Source organism: Aotus nancymaae, unplaced genomic scaffold, assembly GCF_030222135.1.
Source record: "Aotus nancymaae isolate 86718 unplaced genomic scaffold, 86718_ANA_hifiasm-v0.15.2.pri h1tg000003l, whole genome shotgun sequence".
Classification (NCBI taxonomy): domain Eukaryota; kingdom Metazoa; phylum Chordata; class Mammalia; order Primates; family Aotidae; genus Aotus; species Aotus nancymaae.
In genome coordinates this window covers 1,645,577-1,668,482 of record NW_026988414.1, presented here as the reverse complement: position 1 = coordinate 1,668,482, position 22,906 = coordinate 1,645,577, and the positions used below count along the sequence as shown (strand labels likewise).

At 58.5% G+C, this 22,906-nt stretch overlaps 1 protein-coding gene across 1 annotated transcript in view; it reads left to right on the top strand.

Moving 5' to 3' along the window:
• The window catches only part of HMCN2 (hemicentin 2), a 162,606-nt gene that overhangs the window by 106,712 nt on the left and 32,988 nt on the right, over positions 1 to 22,906 (top strand). Inside the window, exons 50-75 of the mRNA XM_064377021.1 lie at positions 489 to 662; positions 801 to 914; positions 1,380 to 1,522; positions 2,491 to 2,641; positions 4,063 to 4,281; positions 6,586 to 6,699; positions 7,075 to 7,262; positions 7,884 to 7,980; positions 8,743 to 8,904; positions 9,054 to 9,167; positions 9,916 to 10,118; positions 10,803 to 10,884; positions 12,755 to 12,886; positions 15,276 to 15,419; positions 15,503 to 15,662; positions 15,748 to 15,872; positions 16,219 to 16,402; positions 17,163 to 17,260; positions 17,695 to 17,961; positions 18,405 to 18,595; positions 19,062 to 19,143; positions 19,246 to 19,382; positions 19,942 to 20,083; positions 20,168 to 20,312; positions 21,510 to 21,637; positions 22,516 to 22,672. Coding sequence (XP_064233091.1) covers positions 489 to 662; positions 801 to 914; positions 1,380 to 1,522; positions 2,491 to 2,641; positions 4,063 to 4,281; positions 6,586 to 6,699; positions 7,075 to 7,262; positions 7,884 to 7,980; positions 8,743 to 8,904; positions 9,054 to 9,167; positions 9,916 to 10,118; positions 10,803 to 10,884; positions 12,755 to 12,886; positions 15,276 to 15,419; positions 15,503 to 15,662; positions 15,748 to 15,872; positions 16,219 to 16,402; positions 17,163 to 17,260; positions 17,695 to 17,961; positions 18,405 to 18,595; positions 19,062 to 19,143; positions 19,246 to 19,382; positions 19,942 to 20,083; positions 20,168 to 20,312; positions 21,510 to 21,637; positions 22,516 to 22,672 — 3,853 coding nt within the window. The remainder of the gene's footprint in view (positions 1 to 488; positions 663 to 800; positions 915 to 1,379; positions 1,523 to 2,490; positions 2,642 to 4,062; positions 4,282 to 6,585; positions 6,700 to 7,074; positions 7,263 to 7,883; positions 7,981 to 8,742; positions 8,905 to 9,053; positions 9,168 to 9,915; positions 10,119 to 10,802; positions 10,885 to 12,754; positions 12,887 to 15,275; positions 15,420 to 15,502; positions 15,663 to 15,747; positions 15,873 to 16,218; positions 16,403 to 17,162; positions 17,261 to 17,694; positions 17,962 to 18,404; positions 18,596 to 19,061; positions 19,144 to 19,245; positions 19,383 to 19,941; positions 20,084 to 20,167; positions 20,313 to 21,509; positions 21,638 to 22,515; positions 22,673 to 22,906) is intronic.

Sequence of the window (22,906 nt, the reverse complement as noted above, 5' to 3'; positions counted from 1 at the left end):
ACTCTCTGCTCCTTAAAACCAAAAAAAAAAAAGAAAAGAAAAATTTGTTTCTAAAATTCTGACAGTTAAGAGGAGAGTCCCCTGCAGAAGCTGAAAGAAGAAATGTTGGGACCAATGAAAGCAAAGTGACTCTGCTCAGCAGGGAACAAAGCCCCCAACTCCCACTCCCCGACTCATGCAGGATTCAGAAGCCTCTGGTTAATGGGTGGAGAGGCTGCACTCTGAGAAGCTCTGGGGAAGATGGAGGCAGACATTACTCAGCTTTCCCTTGTAGCATTGCTTAGTGTTGGAGAGCCGAGCTCTGGGTCACACAGTCTGAGTTCAAGCCTGGCCGCCCTGGGCATGGGCTTCTCTGAGCCTCAGTTTCCCATCTCTGTAATGTAAGTGACAGAAGCGCTGAGGCCAAGCACTGGGGTCCAAGGCTTTCCTAGTCCTTGGCCCAGGGTCAGGGACCTCTGCTCACAAGTACCCCACTTCCCCCACCACAGTGGCTCCCACCATCCTGGGAGTGGCCGAGGACAGTGCAGATGAGGAGGTGACCGTGACCATCAACAACCCCATCTCTCTGATCTGCGAGGCGCTGGCCTTCCCTTCCCCCAACATCACCTGGATGAAGGACGGGGCCCCGTTTGAGGCCTCCAGGAACATCCAGCTGCTCCCAGGTGACGCCCTCTGGCAGGGAGGAGGGAGGGGACAGGTGACATGTCATCAGGGTCGGAGGAGAGCACCAGTGAGCCTCTCCTCGTGCCTGGCATGAGGCTGCAGCTCCGGGGTGACCCTGGCCCCTGGCCTCCACACAGGTACCCACGGGCTGCAGATCCTGAATGCCCAGAAGGAAGATGCCGGCCAGTACACCTGCGTGGTCACCAACGAGCTCGGGGAGGCCATGAAAAACTACCACGTAGAAGTGCTCAGTGAGTTGGGGACCCTGGGGCACAGCTGGGTGGGCAGAAGACCGCTAGGAACCCAGGGGTCCAGGCACCCGGGGTGCCTGCTTCTGGCTTATGTCCTCTGGCAGTCACCTGGCTGCCAGGGCGGGCTCCAGAGGACAGAGTGAGGAGAACCACTACAGTCCTGGCTTCCTCCTGCTACTTCTGCTTCGGGGTATAACCAGAGGCTCTGCAGATTGAGACTTGGGACCCCCAAAGAAGGCCTCTGAGGTGACCCCAGGAATTCCCCTGCCTCAGACCTGCCCCGTCCTGTAACCCTTGCAGACAAATGCTCTCTCCCCTAAGTGAACAGCCAGGAGCAGGGTGGTTCCAGGGTCCCTGTGTCTCTGGGCTGGGCCCTATTTCTGGGGCTGCCCCCAGGACCAGGGTAAGCTCGGGGTCTCAGCACCCATCCCCCAGCTCTGCTCTTAGACCCCTTGTGCTTTTCAGTCCCCCCTTCCATCTCCAAAGATGACCCCTTGGGGGAGGTCAGCGTGAAGGAAGTGAAGACCAAGGTCAACAGCACCTTGACCCTGGAGTGTGAGTGCTGGGCTGTGCCCCCGCCCACCATCCGCTGGTACAAGGATGGGCAGGTGAGTGTGGGACCCCCGAGCAGCTTCTGGCTCTCACCTGTGCTTCCGACTGGTTCTGCTTGGAACCTTCCAGAAAAGGCTTCTCTTACAGCACTTGGCCCTAGAGCTGGTCCAGGCCCCACCCACCCTTTATTTATTTTATTTTTATTTTTCCTAGATGGAATCTTGCTCTGTCACCCAGGCTGGAGTGCAGTGGTGCAGTCTTGGCTCACTGCAACCTCTGCTTCCTGGGTTCAAGCTATTCTCCCTGCCTGAGTCTCCTGAGTAGCTGGGATTACAGGTGCCTGCCACCACGCCCAGCTAATTTTTGTAATTTTTAGTAGAGATGAGGTTTCACCATGTTGGCCAGGCTGGTCTCAAACTTGTGACCTCAGGTGATCTGCCCACCTCGGCCTCCCAAAGTGCTGGGATTACAGGTGTGAGCCACCTCCCCCAGCCTTTTAATTTTAATTTTAATTTTTGAGCTCTGTTGCCCAGGCTGGAGTACGATGGCGCTATCTCGGCTCACTGCAGCCTCTGCCTCCCAGGTTCAAGTGAGTCTCCTGCCTCAGCCTCCTGAGTAGCTGGGATTACAGGTGCACCACCATGCCCAGCTAATTTTTTGTATTTTCAGTAAAGACGGGGTTTCTCCACGTTGGCCAGGCTTGTCTCGAACTCCTGACCTCAGGTGATCTGCCCACCTCAGCCTCCCAAAGTGCTGGGATTACAGGCATGAGCCACCATACCCAGCTGTATTTTTCAACAAAATGTTGAACTCTTTGTAGACTTTAAACTCTACTATTTGCACCCATGTATGGCCCTTCTCATTTTTATGCTCTGTGGATTTGGTTTTGTAAACTTCTCAGCTGTTCTCGTCACTTTCTGCTGCATTTTTGGAGAATGTATTGAGAAATAAGCATGCTTGTCTCGCTCCTCTCAGCCCCTCACTTCTGATCTCCCTTCCCCCGACTCCATCGCCCTCCGCGCAGCCCGTGACCCCCAGCCCGCGGCTGCGTGTCCTGGGTGAAGGGCGACTGCTCCAGATCCAGCCCACGCAGGTCTCAGACTCGGGGCGGTACCTGTGCGTGGCCACCAACATGGCTGGCGAGGACGACCAGGACTTCAACGTGCTCATCCAGGGTGTGTGTCACCAGTGGGCAGGGGGCGGGGCGTTGGCCAGTGTGAGGACATCGAGGGGCTGGCCCTCTGGAGGCCCCTGGCCTCAAACCACAGAATTAAGTGGTGGAGCTGGACTGGTCTGGTTGAGCCAGAGTGCCATGCTCTTAACCCCTCTGCCAAATGCTTCTCACTTTGTTAGGGAAACCTGGGGCTGGCTTCAGAATCTCTGGTCGAAAGGAAGCTGAGTGGCTGCCTCGATGTTTGAAGCTGCTTGTGGGTTCATGGGGCTCATAATGCTCTTGTCTCACTTTCGTCTGTGCTGGATGTTTCCCTTTTTAAAAAGTGAAGAAAGGAAAGGAGGGAGTCGGGAGTCAGAGAGGCTCGGAGGCTGGGAAGGGGAGGCTGGGTGGGGGAGGCTGGGTGGGGGTGCTGAGAGGCTAGAAGGAGGAGGCTGGGAGGGGATGCTGGAAGGCTGCACAGGGGAGGCTGTGGAGACTGTGAGGGAGAGGCTAAGAGGCTGGGGAGGAAACTGGGAAGGAGAGGCAGGGAGGCTGGGAAGGGGAGGCTGGTAGGCTGGGATGGGGAGGCTGGGAGGAGGAGACAGGGAGGCTGGGAGGGGGAGGCCAGGAAGAGTAGGCTGGGAGGTAGGAAGGGGAGGCTGGGAGTGAGAGACTGGGAGGCTGGGATGGGGAGGTTGGGAAAGTGAACCTGGCAGGGGGAGGCAGGGAGGCTGGGAGGAAGAGGCTGGGAGGTGGGAAGGGGAAGCTGGGAGCAGGAGACTGGGAGGCTAGAACGGGGAGGCAGGAAGGCAGGAGGCTGACAGGCAAGCTGGGCGGTGGATAAATGTCGAGAACCGGGTTTTGCTGCACGGTGGACTGCCCGTGGGGCGTGCTGGCGGGAGGAGCACCTGCTCCGGCTGCTCACACCCTTCCTCACCTCCAGTGCTTCTGGCCGCCAGGCTCTAGCCCTGGCTCTGTCATTAACTGGTTATGTTAATGACAACCTGGGGATGACATGGCGCCCTCCAGGCCTTAATTTTACCCTTTGTAAAGTGCAGGGATCAAAGCAGGTGACCTTGAGGGCCCCCTCTATTTCTAAAGCTGATGATTTTGTGCCTCTGTGCTCTGATAAACAAATGCTGGCTGAAGCTTAGTATCTGGCTTCCAGCTGTGGAAAGTGTCCATGTTACAAGGATCCTTTAGTGCCCGTTAGACATGAGCCGCTTAGGGAAGGAGCCGTATCCTAGTCCCCAGCACATCGTAGTTGCTCCATAAACACTGGTTTAGGGAGTGAGGGAATTTAAGAAATGCTTTGACCTAAGGGAATGGCTCAAATGATGGATTTCTGCACCTGGGAGAGGCTGGGATGAGAATCTCCGTGAGCAGAGGAGTATTCCCCACCCCTCTGCTGTGTCTCCTGAGGGCTTTGTCTCCCCCACCCAGTGCCACCCATGTTCCAGAAGGTGGGTGATGCCAGTGCAGCCTTCGAGAGCCCGTCCTGGGAGGAGGAGGCCCGGGGCGGAGTAACGGAATACAGGGAGATGGTGGAGAACAACCCAGCCTACCTGTACTGTGACACCAATGCGATCCCACCTCCGGAGCTCACCTGGTACAGAGAGGATCAGCCCCTCTCGGCCGAGGACGGGGTGTCTGTGCTGCAAGGTGGGTCAGGGCTGTGTGAAGAACATGGGTGCTTTGAGCTGCCTGCTGTGTGACCTCAAGCAGGGCGCACAACCACTCTGGACCTTAGCTGCAATTTGTAAACTGGGGCTGCAAGTTCTTTGCCTGTATGAAGGCAAAGACTGGATTGCCCTTTGCCTCTGGTTTACAGATCGAAGCCTTTTACCATGGGGCATCCCCTTCTGGGCTTCAAGATCCATAATGTCCTTAAACCATTGGCAGAAACTGCCACTTTCTCTGCAGAGGCAGCTGGCTCCTTTGGTAATCATCAGCAAAGCTCATGACCCCGAACGCTGACGAAGCTCTAACTGGGCTTTGAAGACCACTCTGGTGGCGGAGGCTCATGTTTTGTGTGTCTGTTTTTGCTTTTTTCTTTTACCACCTTAGGTGGTATTTGTTTATTTAAGGTCATTTCATTTTTGAAAGCAAGCCTTTTATTTTAGAAACTTTTTTGTAGGTGATTTGACTTAAAAGGCTCTAGGGGTAGGGCTTAGAAACGCCCGGCCCACTGGCTCATGAGGGAAGTCCAGGTGGTCTCTCGGTTTGAGATTCAATTGCTTGAGGCCAGATAGGGGCCAGCGGCGGGGCTGGTTTTGGGGAGAAGTGGTCAGTTGCATGGGTCAACCAAGTGGTCAGTTGCATGAGCAGAATCGGACCAGGGTTTCTACTTTGGTGATTGCAAAAAAAAAGGAGGTGGTCAGGTATGGTGGCTCACAGCTGTAATCCCAGCACTTTGGGAGGCTGAGGTAGGAGAATCAATTGAGGCCAGGTATTGAAGAGCAGCCTGGGCAACATCGTGAGACCCCGTCTGTACCAAATATTCTAAAACTAGCTGGGCATGGTGGCATGTACCTGTGGTGCCAGCTACTCGGGCGGCTGAAGCAGGAGGATCCCTTGAGCCCAGAAGGTCAAAGCTGCGGTGAGCCGTGATCATACCGCTGCACTCTCGCAGATCCGGGAGTGCAGCTCTTACTGGCCGCTGCTAGTTCCTGATAGAAACCTCTGGACAGACCTTTAACCTGGCCGCTGACCACTTACCCTGACCCCAAGTCCTGGTGCACAGTAGGCTCGGTCACCTGCTGATCCCGATCAGACTCTAACCATCAGTTAATCCCAACCATAGCTGAGCCCAGCCCGCAGCCACCAACCGCCCTCCACTCCTACCCACTCACCTCCAACCCACCACTCACCTCTCACCCTGGCCACTGACCTCTAACCTCTGTTCTCTAATTCTGAGAACACAGGTGTCATGGTCACAGCTGACCCGAATTCTTACCCTGACCTTACGCTAACCTCAAACATCAGCTGACCCCTACAACACCACTGCTGCCCCAGTCCTGCCACTGGGCTTTGCAGGCTCTTAGCTTGGTCAAGTCACCCATAGCCGGGGCCGGCCGGCCCCAGCCCAGAATTCTGAGCACGCAGTAACCCTAACCAGGCCCCACTGCTGGAGATCAAGTCCAGTCCCCATCGATACCAGGCTCTGGCCCTGGCTGGCTCTTTTTTTTTTTTTTTTTTTTGAGATGGAGTCTCGCTCTGTCACCCAGGCTGGAGTGCAGTGGAGCGATCTCGGCTCACAGCCACCTCCGCCTCCTGGGTTCAAGTGATTCTCCTGCCTCAGCCTCTCGAGTAACTGGGACTACAGGCGTGCACCATCACACCCAGCTAATTTTTGTTGTTTTAGTACAGACAGAGTTTCGCCATGTTGGCCAGGCTGGTCATGAACTCCTGACCTCAGGTGATCCACCCGCCTTGGCCTCCCAAAGTGCCCGGATTATAGGTGTGAGCCACTGTGCCTGGCCCTGGGTGGCTTTTGATCACATAGGGTCCCAGGTGATGCCTTCCCTGCCCTCACCCCTACCCCCACCACCGCCACAGCCCCGGGAGCTGCCTCCCTTGCCTCCTGAGTCTCCCCCTGGACTCTGCCCTCGCCAAGGAGCTGGGCTTGGCACGACAGCAGAGCTGAGCCAGGATTCACTGCGTCACACTGGGCACTGCTGTGAAGGCTCAGGTTTGCCGTCAGTAAGATGGGAGTGACAACAGCTCGTGCCCCACAGAGGCGTTGTGGGACAGGCCCAGAATGTGCAGCTCAGGGCCTGGCGCACGCTCCTGACTTGACCCCCCTCCACCCAGGAGCTGGGCAGGACAGGCTGATTCTCTTCATTTCACAGATGAGGCAGGCAACAGTGACATGTCCCAGGTCCACTCCAGAGGTGAGAGCAGCTTCCTTGCTCTTGGGGGTGTCTCTTGTGCCTGAGCTCAGGCGTCTGTCCCATGTCCTTGCAGGAGGCCGGGTCCTGCAGATCCCCCTGGTCCGGGCAGAGGACGCGGGGAGGTACTCGTGCAAGGCCTCCAACGAGGTGGGCGAGGACTGGCTTCACTACCAGCTGCTGGTGCTGAGTGAGTGGCGGGGCCACAGGTGGGGAGTCCCAGGACTGCACGCCCCAGAAGGGCCTCCCTTGGAAGGGGCCAAGGCACAGTGCACTCAGTCTTGCTGTACCCAGAGGCTGAAAACGGAGTTACGAGCTCGGCCTCAAAAATCATGCAGGACTGGGCACAGGTTCCAAGCAGAAGCTCCTGGCTGTGTGACATCGAGCAAGTCACAACCCTTTCTGGGCCCCGATTCCTTAGCTGCGTCAGGGACTGGGAGGGCTTGGAGAGAAGAGCACCAGGGTCCCGGCCAGCGCCTGACGCCAAGTGCCACCCGCACCTCCACAGTCACCCCACCCCCAGACACCTGTGCCGGCCCCTCAGCCTCCTCTCCCCCACCCCCAGCCCCACCCGTGATCCTGGGCGACACAGAGGAGCTGGTGGAAGAGGTGACGGTCAACGCCAGCAGCACTGTCAGCCTGCAGTGCCCGGCCCTGGGAAACCCCACGCCCACCATCTCGTGGCTCCAGAATGGGCTGCCTTTCTCCCCGAGCCCACGGCTGCAGGTCCTGGAGGACGGGCAAGTCTTACAGGTCAGGGCAGCTCCCTGCACGCACTGGGGCAGCAGCTGCCGAGTCCCAGCACCACCTGTCTGGGAGCCAGGGAGGGACTGTTATCTGCAAACGAGGCTCTTTGCTGGGAGCCAGGCTGGAGCCCAGCAAAAAACCACCTGTGAGGAGCCTTGCTGGGCCAGGACAGGGCTGTGCACAGCGTCCGGAGGTTCAGGAGACAGCAGAGGATCACATGAGCGAGGACCAGAGCCCAGCACTGCACAGAGCAGCCTTGGGACATACGGAGCCGTGCCCAGCACTCACACATCAGGCGGTCCCCCCAGTCACCCCATGTGCAGACTCAGAGCTGCAGGGACCCCTGGAGCCCAGCACACACAGCACAGCCCTCCACGGGGTCGGGAGGCTGTTGTCACATTGGGTTTGCTACAGAGAACCACCCGACACCAACGTCACACGCCCGCCCCTGAACACCACACAGGCCCTGGGTGGAGGCGGTTCCAGGTCTCCATGAGCTGCCTGGTGCCTACATCCCTGGCATGGGATGGGCGGGACGGAGGGAGGGAGTCCTCGCGGTCATTCCTGAGGGTGGTGGTGTCTGAGGGGCTTCAGGCATCTCCCAAGCATGGCTCCCCACACCCTCAGGTTTCCACGGCAGAGGTAGCCGATGCCGCCAGCTACATGTGTGTGGCCGAGAACCAGGCGGGCTCTGCTGAGAAACTCTTTACCCTCAGGGTTCAAGGTGAGCTGGGCCGAGCAGGCGGCCCCTGTGGGCTCCTTTTCCCTCCCCAAGGAGCACCGCCTTGGGCCTTCTAGTGTCCTGGGCTCTGGGCCCTGGACTCAGGGTTCACGGATCCCAGCCTGGCACCAGCCGCATCCTGAGACAGACAGCATTTGGGGGGCCCTGATCACTATTGGGCCACCCCAGGTGAACAGCTCTTTTGAGGCGTTACACCACTGTTACTGAGCACTTGCTGTATACCTGACACGAGGCCGAGCACTTTCCCTGGGCTGACTCCTCCCAGCAGAGCTAGGACGTTAGCCCGCTTTGCAGCTGTGGCAGCAGACTCAGGGAGGTCGCCCTCAGAGAGGAGGTGGCGGTCCCACAGCCCTGGAGCCTGCACTCCCAGCCTCTGCAACTCATGACGTACACTGCAATGAGGTGGCTGTGAGTTCTTTCTCCAGATGCGGGGACAGATATGGTCTCAGAGATGGAGGAAGACAGTGTTGAGCCCTCAAGTTCACGGGCTTGAACCTGAATTGATACCAGCTCTGCCACTGATCATTGGTGTGGCCTTGGAACAGGGACTCTCCCTCTCTGATCCCCTACCCAGTGTCCTTATGTGTAAGACAGTCATGGCAAATGGAGGTTTCTGAGTTATTTGAAGTTGTGCCGAGGTGAAGCCCCAGGGGCTGGGTGAGGCTCAGCGTTTCTCTGAGGCTCCTGGCTCCCTTGCCAGTGTGATTCTCACGCCTTTCTCTGTCGCGGTGGCCATGGGGATAGTCCCACCACGAATTGCAGGCCTACACTTGGAGCAGATCACTGCCATCCTCAACAGCAGCGTCTCCCTCCCTTGCGATGTCCACGCTCACCCAAGCCCCGAGGTCACGTGGTACAAGGACAGCCAGGCACTCTCCCTGGGTGAAGAGGTCTTCCTCCTGCCTGGTGGGTAAACTGAGGCTTCTGGCCCAGCTCTAAGGTTACATGGGGAGAGAGTGGCTTCCCCTACCTGGGACAGGGCTGTGGGTTGGGCAGGGATTTAGGATGGGGGGCTGGGCTAGAACGCTGGTGTGAGGCGCTGGCTCCCCCGGCAGGCACCCACACACTGCAGCTGGCTCGAGCTCAGCTGTCGGACTCCGGGACGTATGCCTGCGAAGCCCTCAATCCTGCCGGCCGAGACCAGAAGCTGGTGCAGCTCAATGTTCTGGGTGCGTCCATGTCTGTCCCCAACTCATGCTGTCCCTCACCCTTCAGTCAGCCCTCAGCCCACACTCCCCGGGGAACAGAGCCAGGAGAGGGGCAGGAGGCGTGGGAGAGGCTGGGACCCCCGCACGGGTCAGCTCTGAGGAGGGGGAGCGTCAGGATGGGCCCCAAGAGCCTCGCTGGGGAAGAGGCCTCCCCAAGCCTGTGTGGTCGGGGAAGCCCATTTCACTGTGGAGCCTGTTTCAAGGCTCATGCGCTTCAGAATCCTCCTGGGGAAAAGCTGGGCCAAGGTGTCTTGAGCAAGGACTCACTGGAAGGTTCTTTCAGCCCTGAGGCTTGTTCCTTCACTTGCACGAACACCAGCCACACACTGCGCCAGGCCCTGTGGACTCAGCCATGGGGAAGGGGCACTTCTACGTTGGTTTGCTGGAACAACAGGGGGCTGAAGGGTCCCCCACAGAGGGCTGTGACCCAGCTGGGGCCTGCCCCATGCAGGAAAAGCCTGGGTCGGGGCAGGCGTCAGCATCTCCCCTATCTAGGATGCTGAGGCTCAGAGAGGCAGGAAGCTGTCCATGGTCACTCAGCGGGTCCTTGGCGTGCTGGCCCGGTTCTCTTCCTCCAACTCCCCTGGGTCTGCGCCAGCCCCCGGGCCGGGACTGCTGGGATGGGTCTCCACTGGCATTTTCCCTGTGGCTGAATGTGAAGGGTGCAGGGACAGCCGCAGCGCCTCACTCTGCTGTCTCCTGCCCCCAGTTCCCCCTGCCTTCGGGCAGGCTCCCAGCAGCCCCCAGGATGCTGTACTGGTGAGGGCCGGGGACAAGGCTGTCCTGAGCTGTGAGACAGACGCACTCCCCGAGCCAACTGTGACCTGGTACAAGGATGGGCAGCCCCTAGGCCTGGCGCAGCGGACCCAGGCTCTGCGGGGTGGTCAGAGGCTGGAGATCCAGGAGGCCCAGGTGAGCTACCCTGGGGGTGCAGGTGGCCATGGGCAGCTGCAGGAGAGTCACCTCCCAGCCCTGGCGAGCTGTGGGGAAGGAGGTGGGCAGGATGTGGGCTGCTGCCTCCTTGGCCTGTGGGACCCCAAACCGAGTTGATTAGCAGCTTTCAGGGTGGAAGACAGGGGCAGAGCTCAGGGCTCTGGAGTCACATCCAGACCCAGCCCTGCAGTCGAGGCCCGAGCCCTTCCTGCCTGTGTCCTCAGCATCTAGTAGCTTTTGTCCGGGTTGCTCTGGCTGGCTGGCTGAGACTCCTGGGAGTCTGCCCTGCCCTCCCTCCCTGGTGTGGATTAGGTGCTCACAGCGTTTGTTGCATGAATGTTTGCTGCTCCTCTGGACATCCATTCTGGGCTCCTGTCTCCTGGCCAGGCTCCATCCCCACAGCAATGGGGAGCCTCTTCCTCCCCACTTGGCCCAGGGAGTGAGGCGCCCAGAACCTGTGTATTCACTGTTGAGGGGCCCTTCTGCTTCTTGAGGCTCTTGGAAAAGTCCAGAGGGACCTGATTCCCTTTGGCTCCCCAGTCAGGACCAGCATATTTGGGGGTCCCCTGCTCTGCAAGTTTTGGGGGCCTAGATGCTTTTGGGGAGCCTCGCACCGCAGCCCCAGCTCTGGCACACAGTCAGCAGTTGCTCTTCCTCTCCCAGGTGTCAGATAAAGGTGTATACAGCTGTCAAGTCAGCAACGTGGCTGGGGAGGCCGTGCGGACCTTCGTCCTCACCGTCCAGGGTAAGCTGGGGACCAGCCTGGCCGACGTGACCGTGGAGCCCCTAGCAACACATGGGGCTGCCAGGAAGGAGAAAGACAATAGCTGGACAGAGTCAGGGCTGCCAAGTGCTGAGGGCACGATTACTAGAATTTGTAATATCTCTATATCATCTATACTGTATCTATATCTATCTATGTCTTTTTGTAGAGTTGGGGTCTCATTATGTTGCCCAGGCTGGTTTCGAACTCCTGGGCTCAAGCAATCCTCCTGCCTCAGCCTCCCAAAGTGCTGACGTTACAGGCAAGGGCCACTGCACCCAGCTGATTTCTAAAATTTAAAAGACTAGGGTTAGCAGGCTCCAAATAGGACTTGCTTCATGGGGCTTAGGAGAGTGACTTTTCCCTCAGAGCCTAAGGTTTACCTTCAGTCAATGAGTCTAAAAGCAGTAGCTGCCTGCCAACCACATTGGACATACCCGATCCCATGGACGGTGTCTATAAACTGCTGGGCACAGGGCCTGGCACGTGGGCACCAGGATGAAGGAGCCATATGAGACCAGACACACAGGAGGCCATGTCACCTGCATCTTGATCCCTGAGAGGGCCTGTCCCATCTGCCCAAGGATGGAGCATCCACCCAGTGCTGTTTGATTGGACATGTGGCTCCAGCTGGGATAAGGGGGAGCCTATTTACACCAACCAGGGAACCTGGCCAGATTTTCTGGGGCTCAGATGTTATGTTAGAACATAGACTTAGCCTTGCAACAAAGAAACCCCAAAATATACCTGAGTAAATAAAAGAGTTTAACTCTCATTCAAAAGCCGAGAGGTGAGTAGGCTGGTGGGTAGCTCAGCTCCATTCGGTAGTTCAGGGACCCAGGTTCCTTTCCTCCTATTGATCTTCCGTTTCTTAGGGTGTTGTTGTTGTGCCTATGGTTGAAGCTGGGACACTGTATCCTGTCCCGGCCCACGGGAAGCAGAAAAGAGCAGAAGTGGTGGGCAAGCATGTATTTCACGCAGAAGTAGCACCTGTCTCTTCTGCATATATTCCATTAGTGCGCGCTCAGGCAGCTGGCTGCAGGGGACACTGGGAAATGTAGTTTCTGCTAGAGTGACCATGGGCTCAGCTAAAACTGTGCTGTGCACAATGGGAAGAATGGGCTGGGGGGACACTGGCCATCTGCCACAGATGCCCAAGCCAGTAGCCTCCCAACCAGGTGAGCAGTGGGCACATGCAGCCCTGAGCCAGACGCAACACAATCGTTGAAAAGAACTGATGAGACGGAGTGCAGGGGCCACCTGTAATCCCAGCACTTCAGGAGGCTGAGCCAGGGGGATCACTTGAGTCCAGGAGTTTGAGATCAGACTGTGCAACACAGTGAGACCCTGTATCTACAAAACATAAAAAAAAAACAACAAGAAAAAGGCTGACACCAGGCTTGCTGCTCAAAGCTTGCAGCCCTTTCTGATGGCTACGTTGATGAACAGTGGAAAGTGGGGGAATATCTGGTCCCTGAGGGCAGAGGCATTTCATCTGGAGGCTGGTTGACTCTGTTCCACTTGTAGTGGCTGCCTGGGGTGTGTGACTTCATCCTGGTGGGGCAGGAGCGAGTGTTGGGATCGATTATTGATGTCTGCCCTGGCACGGGTTAAGGACTGTGGGTGCGTGAGCCTCCCATTTACCATCCTTGGGCTAAGTAGACCTGGCTGGAGCTTTGCTTTGTTATACTTTAAAATAGCCAGGCACTGGTTCTATTTACATTTGTGAACAAAACATAAAATGGGAACTCCTAACTACTGGGACCGGCTTCACAGGCCTCCGTGATCTGCCTGAGGGAAGGAAATGGGCGAAGAGTCTCAGAATTCTGACAGCCTGGCTTTTTTCCTGCAGTGCCCCCAACGTTTGAGAACCCCAAGACAGAGATGGTGAGCCAGGTGGCTGGGAGCCCCCTGGTCCTGACCTGTGATGTGTCCGGGGTCCCTGCACCCACGGTCATTTGGCTGAAGGACAGGATGCCCGTGGGTGAGCACGTGTGCCCTTGTCGGTTTCATGTAAGGCATTCTTGTCTTTAATGAGATGACAGCGGAAGCAGAGGAAGGAAGTTGTTGGTCGTCGATGATTTTGGCAAAACCAGAGGCTGGCTGTGCCATGTTGGCTCCGCCCCGTTTGTGTTTGAGCAAAGCGTTATTTATTGGCCCTTGGAATTCAAACATCAGGAGCGTCTCCTGCTGGGGCTTGGAAGCTCCTTTGCGTCCACGTCCTTAGTCAGCTCCCACGAGACAGCAGACATGGACTCTCCATTGTGCAGGGTGGGTGCTGAGGGCCGTGGAAAGCCCACTGGCTGTCAGTGGGTTCAGCATTGGCCCCCAGAGCTTCTCCTTGGTGGCGGCTGAGCTCTGTTCTAACTGGGCCATTGGTCGCCCCCACCCCCCAGCCAGCCTCCCCATTCTGGCCACTGCTGTCCCCACTATTCCTCCACATGAGGGCAGAAGCCCCACATGGTCTCCTGGGCCCGCTGTGCCTCCCATGCAGGCTCTGCGAGGGGCAGACAGGTCTGAGGGTGCAGCGCGGAGCTGGTCCCTTGTCTGAGGGAAATCTGTCCACAGCCGGGGCCTGCACCGCCGGCCACCTCTCCCTGGCCCCCTGCACACTAAACGTGACTGTGCTGGGCTCCTCAAACCTGCCTCTCTCTCTCAGTAACAGTTTTATTGGGATATAATTCACATACTATGTAATTCACCCACTGAAAACATCTAATTCAGCGATTTGTAGTACAGTCACAGAGCTGTGTGACCATCACCACAATCAAACTTAGAACATTTTTATCACCAAAAGGACACCCCATACCCATCAGGAATCACTCCCTGTTTTCCCCAATTTCTTCTTCCCCAGACCCAGGAAACCACGAATCTGTTTTCTGTCTCTGTGGATTGGCCTGTTCTGTGCCTTTCACGTCAATGACATCATAGAAGGTGTGGCCTTTTGGGTCTGGCTCCTTCCACTTAGCATGCTTTCAAGGTTCATCCACGTTCTAGTGTGGATCAGTACTTCATTCTTTTTCTTTTTCTTTTCTTTTTTTTTTTTTTTGAGATGGAGTCTCGATCTGTTGCCCAGGCTGGAGTGCAGTGGTACAATCTCGGCTCACTGCAACTTCTGCCTCACAGGTCCAAGTGATTCTCCTGCCTCAGCCTCTCGAGCAGCTGGTATTACAGGCACGCCACCACACCCGGCTTGTGTTTGTATTTTTAGTAGAGACGGGTTTCCACCATGTTGGCCAGACTGGTCTCGAACTCCTAACCTCAGGTGATCCACCTGCCTCGGCCTCCCAAAGTGCTGGGATTACAGGCGTGAGCCACCACGCCCGCCAGTACTTCATTCTTTTTAAATGTTTTTCTTCATTCCTTTCTGTGGCTGTGAATATTCCATTGTGTGGCCGTGTCACTTTTGTGCATCCACTGGTCAGTTGACAGGCATTTGGGTGTCTGCACCTTCTGGCTGTGACACTTAGTGACGCTGTGATGCTTGGTGCTGCTGTGAACCTCCGTGTCTGTGTTTCTGCATGGACCTGTGTTATTGCCTCTCTTGGGTCAGGTGGCTGCAGGCCCCACCCCCTCTTGTGTCCAGCTGTATCTCGGCACATGTGTTCCCTGCCTGGAATACCCACCCCAGGCTCCCGTGGTCACCTCCGCTCCCCACTGGCTGAGTCCTGCTCAGCAATCACGTCTCAGCAGAGACTCACCACCTCCAGAAGCCCTCCCCGACCCCTCCTGCCCCCCAGGTTCCCCAGCTGCATCAGGGGCTCACAGGGCTTGTCAGCACTGGGTCTCCTTGTTTCACTGCCCTGCCCCTGATACGTTGTGAACTCCTTGAGGACAGGGACAGAGCCGTCCTCATCTCTGATTCCCAAGCTCCCCGCTGGATGCAGGGAGTTGCCTGGGTGTTTGTGTTGAGAGGCTGACAGGACCCATGAGGATCGGGGCAAGGAGATCAGCCTGCGCTGGGGCAGTTAGGGATGGGTTTGGGTAGGGCTGTGGCTGGAGGGAATGAAGGGGAGGCCTGAAGACGGGGAGCAGAGGCTCGGGGGAGGCCCCAGGGTGACTCGTGTGGGGTCGGTGAGGAGCTGGTTTGACTTGATTGATCAGAAACCTTGATAGATGGGGGTAGAGGGGCAGGGCGGGGAGGGAGAGGAAGGGAGGTGAGAGCTGGGCCCGAGAGCAAATCCTGGACACTGAAGGGAGTGGGTCCCTCGGGAAGAGCTGTCCCAAGTGGAAGGAAACGGGGGAGGATTCTAAGGAACAGAGACCGGGCTGGAGAAGAGGGGGACATGAAGGAGCCCTTGCCTCTGTGGCCTCAGTTTCCTATTAGCACAAGAAGCGGCTGGGGGATTCAGGGGCCCCCCTCTGTCCCACAGAGAGCAGCGTGGTGCATGGCGTGGTCTCCCGGGGGGGCCGCCTCCAGCTGAGCCGCCTGCAGCCAGCCCAGGCAGGCACCTACACATGCGTGGCTGAGAACGCCCAGGCCGAGGCCCGCAAGGACTTCGTGGTGGCGGTGCTGGGTAGGTCTGCGCCCTGCACCTCCTGTCCTCCTCCCAGGGCAGCCCCTTCCATTGCCCAGGGCCTCACTGCACCCCTGCCTCAGTGCCCCCCCGGATCCAGAGCTTGAGCGCGGCGCAGGAGCACCACATCTTGGAAGGGCAGGAGGTGCGGCTGGACTGTGAGGCCGACGGGCAGCCGCCGCCGGACGTGGCCTGGCTGAAGGACGGCAGCCCGCTGGGCCAGGACATGGGCTCCCACCTCCGGTAAGGCTCGGCCCATGCCCTCCCCACAGGTGGCAGCACCCACGCCCCCTCACACCCTGCCCTCGGCCCTCCTTCCTCACCACAGATTCTACCTGGATGGCGGCTCCCTGGTGCTAAAGGGCCTGATGGCCTCGGACGCAGGTGCCTACACCTGCGTGGCCCACAACCCAGCTGGGGAGGACACCAGGCTGCACACGGTGACTGTGCTGGGTGAGGAGCCCTGGGGCACTGGGAGGGTGATGCATGGGCCAGGGCGTGGGTGATAAGGTGGCATTTGAGCAAAGCCCACACTGTCACCGGGGCCACAGGTCTCACTTCCCTGGGCCTCTGTGCCCCATCCTCAAATTAGAGGACAATAACACCAGCCAGAGTACAGAGGAGACTGGGGAGTGGGAAGAGAGTCGGGCAGTGGCCGTGCCCTCCTGCAGTGGCCTCATCCCTCACGAGGGTGGCGACGGAAGTTCAGTCTCCACTGCTGGGAATTTCCCTGGGAGGAGCCCGCCTTCCCCCCAAGACTTCCTCACCACCCGCCGTTCTTCTCTTCACCCACTCCCAGTTCCTCCCACCATTGAGCAGGGAGTGGACGGCTCAGGGACCCTGGTGAGCAGGCCTGGGGAGCTGGTGACCCTGGCATGTCCCGTGTGGGGCTCCCCGCCCATCCACGTGAGCTGGCTCAAGAACGGCCTGCCCCTCCCGCTGTCCCAGCGCACCCACCTCCACGGCTCTGGCCGCACCCTCAGGTAGGGGGGATGGCAGACAGGCACTGGCTCTGCCACTCAGAGTGGACATTTGGGGATTGTCAGCACATGGGAGGTGCTGGAAGCCAGGACTGGCTGCAACACCCACCCCCATCCCAGAGCGAGTGCGGACTGTGCCCCAGCTGCTAGCGTTAGGATGGGTCTTGGACCAGGGAAGGGGAGGTGGGCGGAGTGGGAGGAGATGCAGGGGAAGTCAGGTTTCAGGGACGGAGAGACCAGCAGGCCACAGGAGAGCAGGCCTGAGGACTGACTGTCGGCGTCAGCGCCGTGGCTGCAGGAGCAGCTCAGGAGGAGTGGCGGGGGCAGAAGGGCTGGAGAGAAAGTGGGAGGACAGACAGTGGAGCCAGGAGCCGAGAGGACTCCGGGGAGTTCTGACGGCAAAGAGGGGTGCGTGGACCACGGGAGCTGAGCTGTCCATGTGGGACGAGGCGCTTCCCGAATTTGAGAGGCAGGAGGTCTGGCTTCAGAATGAGATGGCTGGGAGCAGGCAGCGGTGGTGGGAGCAGTTGGGGGCTTTATCCTGGGGACATGGGAACCCAGGCAAAGACTTTAAGCAAAGGCTGAGCTCAGTCACCCCATCCCCTCTGGCCAGCAAGCCTTTGGGGACAAAGGATGGAAAAGGGAGGAAGTCTCTCCACGCAGCCAGCCTCTCCTGCTTCTCTCTCTCTCCCTGTCCCTCTGTTCCCCTCCCCCCTTTCTCCTTCTTTCCCTCTCTCCTGCTCCCTCTCCTCGGGGGATTCAGGATTTCTCAGGTGCAACTGGCTGATGCCGGCATCTTCAGCTGCGTGGCCGCAAGCCCAGCTGGCGTGGCAGACAGAAACTTCACCCTGCAGGTGCAGGGTACGGAGCAGAGGGTGGGGCAAGGGGGTCTCTGGCCTTGGTAGGTGAGAATCAAGGCCCTTGGCCACTCTGCCCATCTGGGTGGAACCAAGGATGGGCCCTGGGGGCGTTGAGGAGAGCGGACACTGCGGCTCAATCTCTGACTCACTGGATTGCTCCTTTGCGCTCCTGATATGCCCAGGATAGGCGGAGGCAGAAAGGCTCTGCCCCCAGGAGGCCAGTGCAGGAAGCAGCTTTGTAAAGAGACAATCACAATTCCAGGCAACTAGTGACACCAGGGGACAGAGCGAATGCTGTGGGAGCACAGAGGAGGGCCCCTTGCCTGGCCTTGGGGGATCAGGGTGGCTTCCCAGAGGAGGTCACATCTAAGCTGAGTACTGGAGGTGGGAGTCCTGGAATAAAATGGCTCCTGCCCACCTTTCTGCCCTCCACAGTACCCCCTGTCCTGGAGCCGGTGGAGTTCCAGAATGACGTGGTGGCAGTTCGTGGCTCCCTGGTGGAACTCCAGTGTGAGGCCCGGGGCATTCCCCAGCCTCTCGTGTCGTGGATGAAGGACGGGAAGCCCTGGTTGCCCCAGAGCCTCGAGCAGGGGCCCAGCCTGCAGCTGGAGACAGTGGGAGCTGCTGACTCAGGGACCTACTCCTGTGTGGCCGTGAGCGAGGCAGGGGAAGCCAGGAGGCATTTCCAGCTGACAGTCATGGGTGGGTCCTCTGGCCTCTGGCCAGCTTCTCAGGGCTCGGGGGCAATGGGGAGGGCAGTGAGGGACTCTGGGGGCAATGGGGAGGGCAGTGAGGGACTCTGGGGGCAATGGGGAGGGCAGTGAGGGACTCTGGGGGCAATGGGGAGGGCAGTGAGGGAGGTGAGTCCTGGAGGCCTGGGACTGCCACCTGGGAGCAGAACTCAGGGAGCTTGGTTCCCGCTGGGACTCCTCTCTGGCCTTGCCTATGGGGAGAGGGTAACCGGCTTTTGATTCTCCCAGGGCTGTGCTCCTGGGTTCTTTCCACTAAACCTTGGTGGCAGACCCAAGAACAAGAGCCACCAAAATCTGGGAGCAGAGCCCCCGGACTCAGCATGGCGCTTTCGCCTGTGGCACCGTCCTGGAAACATGTGTCACTGTGTGTTCCCCTCTGTGGGTGGCTTACAGACCCTCCTTACATCGAGGACTCAGGCCAGCCTGCCGAGCTGTCGCTGACCCCCGGCGCCCCCATGGAGCTCCTCTGTGATGCCCAGGGCAGCCCCCAGCCCAACATCACCTGGCATAAGGACGGGCAGGCCCTGAGCAGGCTGGGGCACAGCAGCAGAGCCACGCGGGTGCTCCGGGTGGAGAGTGTGCAGGTACCGCTATGGCCGCTGTAGGATGAGGCTGGGCGTTGGGAGGAGGCTGGGTTCGGGGAGAGGGGAGGGACTGTAGCTTCCCCAGATGCAGTTGGCAGTTGGCAGGGTTTGGCTGAAGTGCCTCCTCTGTGTGGGGCGAGGGTGTGGAGGTGACCCACCTAGGCTGTGCCTTTGGAGCCCCCAGAAGGGTCAGGGCCCAGGCTGATGCCAAAAGCAGACGACTTCCCATCTAGACCAGAGGAGGGCTGGTGTAGTCAGGGGGGACTTCTGGGAAGAGGCAGCCATTGCACCAGCCCTAAAGCAACAGTAAGCTGGAAGGAGTGGGCAGGGGTTGTCTGGGAAGGTGGATGGCAGACCTCACAGGGCTGAGTTTGTATTCTGGGTCCCTCGCTGCATAAGAAGGAAACCAGACTGGGAGGTGGGCAGACAGGGGCTGGGGCAGCTTCTCAACCTGCTTTATCCCCAGGTTGGGGATGCCGGACTGTACACTTGCTTGGCTGAAAGCCCTGCAGGTGCAGTCGAGAAGAGCTTCCGGGTCAGGGTTCAAGGTAGGCAGTGGGGGTGGGGTGGGGGCAGGGCCGGGAGGCAGGACGGGCCTGTGGCAGGAGTGAGTCCACCTCTCATGTCCTCTTGTGCTATCACCTTCCCAGCCCCTCCAAACATTGTTGGGCCCCGAGGGCCCCGCTTTGTGGTTGGCCTGGCCCCCGGGCAGCTGGTCCTGGAGTGTCCAGTGGAGGCAGAGCCAGCGCCCGAGATCACGTGGCACAGAGATGGCATCGTGCTGCAGGTGGGTGGGGGTTCAGGGCGCTGCCTTCTGTCCCTCTCAGGCGCCAGACCTGACCCGGCTGGATCCTGGGTCCCAAAGCCCCACTCTGAGCTGCATTTTGTACCCCGCCCCCCAGGGTTGTCCCCCACCCCATTGTCATTGTCACTCCCATTTTATGGATGGGGACACTGAGGCGAGGCTCAGGTCACTCAGGGCTTCTGAGGCCCACCCAGTGTTCTCCCCCTGGCTCCTTCAAGCTGTGCTAGCAGCTGCATGGCCTGGGCCTGTGACCAAGTTGCTCTTTGTCCATCCCTCAAATGGGGTCAGTTTGCAGCTGTGGATTCCAGGGTTGTGGGTGTTCTGACAGGAACTCCAGGGACTGGGGTTGTATTTCCTCCCAGAGGAGTGCATTTCCTCAGCGGGTCCTCCGTGGGGCACAGTCAGGGCCTGCGGTCAGCCTGGAAGGATAGAGCTACTGTCCAGCCTCACGGGTTCCTCAGTCCTCCATGCCTGGTGCCAGGGGCTGGCCTAGCGCAGCCGGGCACTGATGAGGGTTTCTCCACCCTGGTGGACTCTCCAGGAGGATGCCCACACACAGTTCCCGGAGCAGGGCCGGTTCCTCCAGCTGCAGGCCCTGAGCACAGCTGACAGGGGCAACTACAGCTGCACAGCCCGCAACGCCGCAGGCAGCACCAGTGTGGCCCTCCGCGTGGAGATCCACAGTGAGTAGGGCCCACCCCACCCCGCCCTGCCCACCGTCTTAGAGCCGCAGCTCCCAGCCCCATTCCCTCTGTGCCCCTCTCCAGCGGTGCCCACCATCCGATCAGGACCACCCTCAGTGAACGTCTCAGTGAACCAGACAGCCCTGCTGCCCTGCCAGGCCGACGGTGTGCCCGCACCCCTCATGAGCTGGCGGAAGGACGGGGTCCCCCTGGATCCCGGGAACCCCAGGTGAGAGAGGGAAGGGGTGGGCCTCGGGGAGGCTCTCAGGTGCCTCTTTGAGGGTTGTAAACAAAACTCACTTGGGCAGTTGGAGCAGAAAAGTGACTTTATCATCAGGATGTGACTTTATCATCAGAACACAAGGACAGGCCCACCACTCATGAAGGGCTCTTGCTTGTTTGACTTGATCAGAAGCCTTGATAGATGCGGATAGAGGGGCGTGAATGAGTCTCACAAGCTCTGATGGTTTTATAGCTTCTCTCGGTGTGGGCTTCATCTCTCTCGCTCACCTTCTTCCTCAGTGAACATGGCAAAAACACACCCTCTGACACCCCCATGGCCCCCAGTCCCAGGTTTACAGCTCCTCTGCTCACTACTGAGCCATCTGTGAATTCCAATTCTAAATTCCCAGGGCACAGAATATTATTGGCCCAGCCTGAGTGACATGTCCGTCCCCTGTCCAATCAACTGTGGCTGGGGGCGGGATTGCAGAGTACAGACATGGTCCTTGGGAAGGGCACTTTTAAGATCTAGGGACTGCCCTAAGGAAGAGCAAAGTGGGGCTCCTTCTGCCTCTCAGGAGAGGCCAGGCCCTGGACAGTGTTGGGGAGGCCCGAAGCAGCCCTTCTCTCTGTCTTTCTAATGTTGGCCTGGGGTGTAGAGAGCTGCTCATGGTTCTGACCCCCGACCTTGGCCTCATAGATGCAAGACTCTCATCTCCCAGTTAGCATCTGTATTACTCCGTTTCCATGTTGCTGATAAAGACACACCTGAGACTGGGCAATATACAAAAGAAAGAGGTTTATTGGACTTATAGTTCCACGTGGCCGGGGAGGCCTCACGATCGTGGTGGAAGGAAAGGAGGAACGAGTTACATCTTACGTGGATGGCAGCAGGCAAAGAGAGCTTGTGCAGAGAAACTTCAGTTTTTAAAAACCAGCAGATCTCATGAGACCCATTCACTATCACGAGAACAGCATGGGAAAGACCCGCCCCCGTGATTCCATCATCTCCCACCGGGTCCCTCCCATAACGTGTGGGAACTATGGGAGCTGCAAGATGAGATTTGGGTGGGGACGCAGGGCGGAGCTGTATCAGCATTCTCTCTGATAGTGGGTCAGAGGGGACGGTCTTGCCAGAAACAGCCCTCCTCCAGCCCCACTGGCCCTGCGCATCTCCAGGGAAACCCCCCACCATCCTTTCCAGGTTCGAAGTTCTGCCCGAGGGTTCCCTGAGGATCCAGCCAGCCCTTGCCCAGGACACTGGCCACTACCTCTGCCTGGCATCTAACTCTGCTGGCTCCGATCGTCAAGGCCGCGACCTCCAGGTCTTTGGTAGGTGGCCTGGGGAAGGGCTTCAGAGTCCAGTCCCTGTCGGGGCCCAGTCCTGCTTAGTTTCTGGGTCACCCCAGCTGTCAGGAGCCCAGAGCCAATGGTCTTCAAATGTTTTTGACCATGAAGCCCATTAGTAGAAAGTTGTGATCATGCACGCTCAAAGGACACAGTGGTACTTTAGCGCATAAATTACATAACAGAACAGCGATTCTGTTCAGTAAGAAAGCATGTGCAGAAGGTAAAACAAGTCTGGGAGGCCAAGGCAGAAGGATCGCTCGATCCCAGGAGTTCGAGACCAACCTGGGCAACACAGTGAGACCCCATCTCTACAAAAAAAATTTTTTTTAATTAGCCAAGCATGGTGGCACATGTCTGTAATCCCAGCTACTTGGGAGGCTGAGGTGGGAGGGTCACTTGAGCCCAGGAGTTTCAGGCGACAGCGAACCATGATCACGTCACTGCACTCCAGCCTGGGCAGCAGAGTGAGACTCTGTCTAAAAAAAAGGTAAAACACGTGAAAGGATAAAATTCAAAATCACTAGAATCATTTGCCCCAATCTCCTCCCACTCCAATGGATCAGCTTGTGTGGGGCTGCTCTGGCGGGGCTGATGGGGAGTGGACCCTGGCATCCTGGAGTCCTCGGTCTAGGAAAGGCAGTGAGAGGCTGCCCGGCTCAGGGATGGGGAAAGCCCAAAACGATCAGCTTCGGGAGCCTGTTGGAAGCTCTCCCTTTGAGGTTTCTCCTGCCCTCTCCCTCTGTGCCCGCTCCGGGATGGGTGGAAGGCGGGAGGCAGTGGCATTGCCCCTGGGCACAAACTCAGACAGCCCCCAGCCCCCAGCCCCCTGTGCCTGTCTCCTGACACTGTGCTCTCCCCAGAGCCTCCAGCCATCGCCCCCAGCCCCTCCAACCTGACCCTGACCGCCCACACCCCAGCCTCGCTGCCCTGTGAGGCCAGCGGCTCCCCTAAGCCCCTGGTGGCCTGGTGGAAGGACGGACAGAAGCTGGACTTCCGCCTGCAGCAGGGCGCCTACCGGTAACGACTGGACCTTGCGGTGACTTCCTGAGACGCATGGGGTGGGGAGGCACAGGGCAGGGACTAGGCGGGGTGTGCTCAGGTCTCACCGGAGCCAGGACCAGAACTGATGTCTCAACTTTGGGGATCAGGGGGTCTTCACACTGAGATAGGGGTGAGGGCACTGGGGACAGAGAGCTCAGCAGAGACATCTGGGCTTTATTTATATCCACCAGAGTCACTCTTTGTCTAAAA